This window comes from Galeopterus variegatus, unplaced genomic scaffold (genome assembly GCF_000696425.1).
Source record: "Galeopterus variegatus unplaced genomic scaffold, G_variegatus-3.0.2 Scaffold3139, whole genome shotgun sequence".
Classification (NCBI taxonomy): domain Eukaryota; kingdom Metazoa; phylum Chordata; class Mammalia; order Dermoptera; family Cynocephalidae; genus Galeopterus; species Galeopterus variegatus.
Genome location: NW_007729250.1, coordinates 199,821 through 207,629, shown reverse-complemented (window position 1 = coordinate 207,629; position 7,809 = coordinate 199,821). Strand labels below are relative to the sequence as shown.

At 37.4% G+C, this 7,809-nt stretch overlaps 1 protein-coding gene across 1 annotated transcript in view; it reads right to left on the bottom strand.

The window, feature by feature from the left end:
* Positions 1–5,799, bottom strand: part of ZFP1 (ZFP1 zinc finger protein) — a 15,459-nt gene extending 9,660 nt beyond the window's left edge. Inside the window, exon 1 of the mRNA XM_008584075.1 lies at positions 5,768–5,799. Coding sequence (XP_008582297.1) covers positions 5,768–5,797 — 30 coding nt within the window. The 5' untranslated portion in view covers positions 5,798–5,799. The remainder of the gene's footprint in view (positions 1–5,767) is intronic.
* Positions 5,800–7,809: the final 2,010 nt, after the last annotated feature.

The following is a 7,809-nucleotide window of genomic DNA, read 5'->3' as shown; positions in this document are numbered from 1 at the left end:
ACTGGCTGAGCGAGGGGCGGGCGCAGCACCGAGGGTTGCGATCCCGTTGCCGGTCCCGGTCCGGTACGGGCGCGACACTGAGGGTTGCGGTCCGTTGCCGGACACGAAAAAAGACAAAAAGGAAAAAAAAAAAATTCTGAGAGGCAAACAACAATAAAAGCTGGACAAAATAAGTAAAACAACTATTTGCAGGCATTAGGGAGCAACCACTGCAGGACTCTAATTATTGAAAAAAGGGCATATATGAGGGGCATCCCACATTCATACTGATGATGAAAGTACTAAAAGAAAAAAAAATCAATCTTGAATTCTACATTCAGCAAAATATCCTTAAGGGTATTTTCTAAACCATGACAGAAAAATAGAGCCCAAGCAGAAGTGAGTGTTGCTACATGGAATAAATAAAAGCTGGCATTTGGGTCTGCAAAGCAGATTGGGGCAGGGTGTTATGATTTAAATATTTTTGTCCCCTCCAACAATTCATGTTGCAATTTAATCCCCTATGTAACAGTATTGGGAGGTGTGGCCTTTGAGAGGTGATTGAGTCATAAGGGCTCCTCCCCTTGTAAATGGGATTAGGTGCCCTCATAAAGTGGTTTGATGGAGAGAATTTGTCCCTTTTTTTGCCCTCCTCCCTTGTGCCATGCAAGGACACAGCATTCTTCCCCTCCAGAAGACACGGCATTCAAAGAGCCACCTGGTAGGCAGAGCCTGGGCCTTCACCAGACACAAAACATGCTGGCATCTTTATCTTGGACTCCCAGCCTCCAGAACTGTGAAAAAAATAAATTTCTTTTCTTTATAAGTTACTCCATCTCAGGTATTCTGTTATAGCAGCACAAAATAGACTAAGACACAGGGTAATGTAGCTGAAGAAGTCATAGAGAAGGGGCACTAAAATGCTGCATAAAAATGCACCTCAGATCTTTGGCTAGTTCCTAATACGTGCAGTACAGGGCAAGCCTCCAGAAGAATTAGCAGATAACAGCAACTGGGAAGCTGAGAGCTAAACAGAGATTTCAGAAATTGCACAATGCTGGAGAGATGGTGCAGTTTGGCCTTGGCAAGAGTAGAAATACAAATGAATAGTTGAGAAGCCAGAAAAGCTGTGCCCTGGAAGTAAGGACCATAACCTAGGAGAAAGGACTGTGATCTAGCTGAAATAGACCCACCCCTTCAAATCTTAAAAACAAGCTTCAGCAGGATCAGAATGACTTGTCAATAATTTAACTATCTGGCAAAGCAAAACTTAACATTTTTTTAGAGGTAGATATGTATCGTACAACATGTCCAGCATACAAACAAAAATTATTAGACATGTGAAAAAGCAAAAACAATGAAAAGACAAAAACAATCAAGAGACAAGAAGCAGATGCAGAGATAACTCATAGATTAGAGCTAGCACATAAAGACTTCAGATGAACTGTAAAGTAATATGTAAAAGAATACAGAGGTGGTCAATTAAGTATATAAGCTGTAATCCCTAGAGCAAAGAAACAAAAGACAAAAAGAAAAATAGGACAAATAAAAAATAAACAGCAAGATGACAGATTTAAATCCAACAGTGCCTGTAATAAAATTAATCATACCTAAAATAATAAATCAATTAAAAGATAGCCTGGATAAAAACCATGGCCAAACTATATACTGTTTAGAGGATGTACACTATAAATATAAGAACACAGGTTAAAACAAAAAGAATGGAAAAAGATATACCATAAAAACACTAATCGTTAAAAAGCAGGTATGGGGCTGGCCCGGTGGTGCACTGGAGAGTGCGCCGCTTGGGAGTGCGGCGGCACTCCCGCCGAGGGTTCGGATCCCATGTGGAGACCAGTTCCCGCTCACTGGCTGAGCGCAGTATGGGCGCGACACCGAGGGTTGCGATCCCGTTACCGGTCAGTAAAAAAAGACAAAAAAAAGGAAAAAAAAAATGGTTCCTACAAATCAATAAGAAAATAACTGAGCATAAGAACTGCCAAATCTGAACAGAATACATCAAATGAGAAATAAAAATGGCCATAAATACAAGAAAACACATTTAACATGACTAGACACAACACTTATTTGCCTATCAAATTGTCAAAGACTTATTTTAATCTTGAGCAAGAGACAGCATTGTTGGACAGCTGAAAAGAGGCCTCTTCCACACTGTCATTCTGCCCTTATGAAGGGCAGCAGGTACCCAAAGCCTCACACCTACCATAAATTCTGACCCATTTACTCTACCTGTAAGAACTGAGGCTGAGGAAGTGTAAACATCCATCTAAGACAGGGAAGCAGGTATGGCTTTATTTATATCAGACATTCAGAAGTATCATCAGAAGAGGTTACATTCCAAAATGATAAAAGGGTAAATTCATCAAACAGAACAATCATAAATGTGCATGCAATCAATAAACATATATACAATGAGTAATATAACTTCAACATACATCAAGCAAAAATTGGCAGAACTAAAGCAAGGAATGGGCAAATCCAAACTCATTCCTAGCCATCAACCAAATACCAGAACAGAATGGAGACATTTTCAGAAATGCAACATCTACAAAATGTATCTCACACACACCCTTTTCTCAAGAAGCTACTGAAAAATATACTCAAATAAAATAACAGTAATCCAAAAAAAAAAAAAAAAAGGGTATGGAAAGGGACAAATAAAAGATCAATACAAGTGAGAGCTGAAGAAAATCACTAGGAAGAGTTTGAAGGAGATTGCAAAATGGCAGTGATTCTCTACTGATGCCAAATTGCTTGTAGTATAGATTGGAAAGGGTGATTCAAAAGCAGGGATTTTGAGGGTTGTCATCAATGAGATACCTACTGTCACTGTACCACCTTTTTATTAATCTGAGGGCACAATGCCTGGGTGAACCTGGCCCAGATTCTCATCTGTACTTGGTTTGGCTCACCTTGACCATGTGCTGATGACATTTGTCTCTCTCTTCCACCCCAAGCTGCCTTGGATCAGATGAGGACACTCATTTCATCTTACATGTGTTCTGCTTTAATCTGATCCTGAGAGTTGACAGTTGACCAGTGAGCCGGAAGCAGAAAATACAGAGCATCCCATACCCTCTAATTACATACCTGCCAGATATTCAATACCTGATACACACTTTGACCCTGTCGAATGGCCCAACTGTGTTAAGCCCATGTTTCCCTATATTTCTCATGACCTTACCAACAACTCCAAATGGGACTTTTGTAAACTTCCAGGACAGGACAGTGAAAGTCAGACCATGACCAAGAGATTCTGCTCAGCTCGTCTTCTCCTGGGAGTCTTTGTCCAATAGCAGCTAAATTTCTAGACAGCTACATTTGTATTACTAGATTTGTTTGACAACTATTGCCACAATGCTCCCAGTAAGGCTGTATCATTTGATACTACCACCAGCAATGCATGAGTGGTTTCATCTCTCCCTAACTAGCACTAGCTAATGTAATTTGAAACAAAACAAAACAATGATAAAAAACCTAAGTCTTGATAAAGGGCACATGGGTGCACTGTAGAAGGTTAGAAATCTTGATTCCTATTTGATTACTAGATAGGGTTTTTAGGTAATGCATGCATGGGACAAAAGTCTTCAGATAAGAGGTAAGCGCCTACAGCTGGGGGGGGCAAGAGCCCACCAAATCAATTCTAATTACTGTTTAGGTTAGGGATTATATACACTGATTGTTAGTATAATGGGATCATTGGAAGATTTTGTAAAAAGAAAACACACACGTTTAAAGCCTTTAATGTGAACAAGAGAACTAAAACAGAATAAGGATTGTTCTGAGGGCAATAACCTTTAATACAACAAAGCTTAAATGATGGGAAAACATATGAGTTAAGATTTCCGAGGATGTTTTGCTAGATTAGTTAGTACATGGGTTTTTTTCCACATTTTGCTTTAAGCTGTTTCTGTGAGTTTCTCAAGAAGTCAGGCACTTTCATGATTGTCTCATTGTTTCTTTTGCATGTCACCTAGCTTAAATTTATGACTCTTTTAATGATATATTGTTTAAACTATTTTGAACCATGCATGCTTGGATGAAGATTGTTACATAGCCAATTTCTGTATGTTCTTACTATGACTGATTAACCATCTGTTCTTTTCCTGTAATTTCCTTGTTTTTTTCCAATAAAAACTGAAGCAAAAACTGATTTGGGGCTGCTGCCCAGTTTCTCCTTCTGACAGAGGAGTTGCTGAGGTGCAGTCCCTTTGGGCTCTCATCACATTCATGTTGCTTTGAGTAATCTTTTTTTGTCTCTGTTACACAGCGAGAAGTGTAACAGTGCATGATAGGACATCTTTTAGGTCTTACATATCTATTTAAAAATAAGCAAAAGATCTGAACAGACACTTCACCAAAGAAGAGAACTGATGGCAAATAAGTATATGAAAAGATGCCCAACATTGTATGTCATCAGGGAATTGTAAACTAAAACAAGAAGATACTAGCATGTACCTATTAGAATGGTTAAAATCCAGAATACTGACATCAAATGCTGGTGAGGATGTGGAACAAGTGAACAACAGAACCTCTCATTCATTGCTGATGGTAATACAAAATGGTATAGCTACTTGGAAAGCAGTTTGGCAGTTTCTCACAAAATTAATCATATTCTTACTATGATGCAGCAATCATGGTCCTTGGCATTTACCCAAATGAGTTGAAAACTTATGTCTACAAAGAAAAACCCTGCACACAGTATAGCAGCTTTATTCATAACTGCCAAAATTTGGAAGCAATCAAGATGTCGTTTAATAGGTGAATGGATAAACTATGGTACATCCACACAATGGAATATTATTCAGCCACAAAAAGACATGGAGGAACCTTCAATGTATATTTCTAAGTGAAGGAAACCAATCTGAAAAGGCTATCTACTGTATGAATCCACTTTTATGGCATTCTGGAAAATGCAAAACTAGGGAGATGAGACTGTTAAAAAATCAGAGTTGCAGGGCCGGCCCAGTGGCACACTGGAGAGTGCGCCACTTGGGAGTGTGGTGGCGCTCCCGCCGAGGGTTCGGATCCCATGTGGAGACCGGTTCCCGCTCACTGGCTGAGCGCGGTGCGGGCGCAACACCGAGGGTTGCGATCCCGGTGCCGGTCCCCAGTACGGGTGCGACACCGAGGGTTGCAATCCCATTACCGGTCAGTAAAAAAGACAAAAAGGAAAAAAAAAAAATCAGAGTTGCCAAGGGCTTAAGGAAAGGGAGTAAGGAATTAATAGGTAGAACACAGGGGATTTTTAGGGCAGTGAAACTATTCTGTATAATACTACAATGGTGGATACATGTCATTATACATTTGTCAAAACCCATAAAATGTACAACACAAGGAGTGAGCTATGGACTTTAGGTAAAGTATCAATATTGGCTCATCAATTTTAACAAGTTTACCACATTAATGCAAAATGTTAGTATCGGGAAACTGTGGGTGGGGCGAGTAAAAGGGTAAGTGGGAACTCTCCGTACAAGGGTACTTCAAAAAGTTTGTGGAAAATAGAATTAAAAAATAATATGAATCCTTCCATGAACTTTTTAAAGTACACTTGTACTTTCCACTCAATTTTTCTGTAAACCCAAAACTGCTCTAAAAAACGAAGTCTGTTAATTAAAAACAAAACACCCATAAACAGAATAGTATGATTAATATGCTATCTTATATTTGCACTTGTGTAAATATGTACAAATAAACTCTGGAAAGCTATTCAAGAAAGTAATATAGTCATTCCCGTGGGGAAGAGAGGGAAAATTTAAATACTCACCCATATATTTATTGAGTTCTTTTGCATCATGGCATCTGATTGGAAAAACAAATACACATAATAACACCCTACACTTGTACTGAAGAATGCTACATGAAACAACCATAGACAAACTACGACCTATTTAATTTTGGTTGTTTCTAGGGATGCTTTCCAAAACACCATCTGTATGAAGGTCCATGAAATTTATTCAGACCTAATGTAGAGAACCAAGAAATTGGTATTCATAATCAATGCAAGACACTTAATTAACTCAGTTTGCTTTTTGGCTGCTGGTATTGACTGCATTACCAGTAGACCTGTACTACAAGAAATGTTTGAAGAAGTTCTTTAGGTAGAAGGAATATGATTATCAGACAGAAACCTGGATCTACAAAGAGAAATGAAGATCTCTGAGAATGATTAAAATGAAGATAAATACAAAAGATACTTTTTCTTGCTTTTAATCACTCTAAAAGATGATTGTCTAAAGCAAAAATAGTAGCAGAGGTTTATGGTTTACAGCATATGTAAAAGTAAAATGTATGACAATAACAGCACAAAAAATGGGAATATAAAATTGAATTGAGAATATAATGTTTTAAGTATACATACACAAAGCAGTATATTATCTAAAGGTCCACCATGATCAACTCAAGATGTTTACTGTAAACCTTAGGGCAACCAATGAAAATTTTGTAAGACTTGTACAATTGAATAATAAGCCAATAGTGAAGATAAAATACAGCCATAAAAAGTACCCACTTAAGCCAAAAGTAGGCAGAAAACAGAAAAATGGAAACAAAGACCAGATGGGACAAAAGAGAAAAATACTAGCAAAATGGTAGATTTTAATACAATTATCTATAATTGGTATATACACACCAGTTAAACAACAGAAGTCAATTAAAAGTAAAAGGATAAAAAAAGACATACTTTGCAAACACTAATCAAAGGAAACCTGGAGTAATTATATTAATATCAGATAAAGTAAGCTTCAGAAGTAGGAATATTATCAAGGATAGAAAGGGCCATCAATTAATAGTAAATATGTCAAATCACCAAAAAGGCATAACAATCCTAAATATACAGGCACCTAACAAAAGAACTGCAAAATACAAGAAACATATAACGACAAGGTCAAGGGTTCGGATCCCCATACTGGCCCGCTGCTCCCCACTCCCCAAAATAAGTAAGTAATACAAAAATGCAAAAAACTGATAGACCTGAAAAAAATAAATAAATGCACGATTATATTGAACACTTCAATACTCTTCTCAGTAACTGACAGAATAAGTAAATAGAAAACCAGTAAAGATACAAAAGAACTGAACCACTCTATCAACCACCCTGACCCATTTAATATTTATAGAGGACTCCACCATCAACAGCACAATATTTATTCAAGTATACATACAACATTCATCAAGACAGGTCATATTCTTGGCCATAAAACAAACCACAACAAATTTAAAAGAATTGAAATTTGTAATAGTATATTCTTTGACAAAATCAGAACTCAACTAAAAATGAATAATAGAAAGACATCTGTAAAATCCCCAAATATTTGAAAACTAAGCAATACAAATCTAAATAACCAAGGAGTGAAAAATAAAGTTACAAGATAAGTTTTTATTTTTTTTTTATTTTTTATTTTTTTATAAAAGATGACCGGTAAGGGGATCTTAACCCTTAAATAACCAAGGAGTGAAAAATAAAGTTACAAGATAAGTTTTATTTTTTTTTTATTTTTTATTTTTTTATAAAAGATGACCGGTAAGGGGATCTTAACCCTTGATTTGGTGTTGTCAGCACCACGCTCAGTCAGCGAGCAAACCAACCATCCCTATATGGGATCCGAACCCGGGGCCTTGGTGTTATCAGCACCGCACTCTCCCAAGTGAGCCACGGGCCGGCCCTACAAGATAAGTTTTAAAAAATTTGGAATTGAATGGTAATACAAACACAACATATAAAAACTTGAGAGATGTAGCTAAAGCAGTATCTAGAGAAACAGTTACAGCATCAAACTGTTTACACCAGAAAAGAAGAAAGCTTTCAAT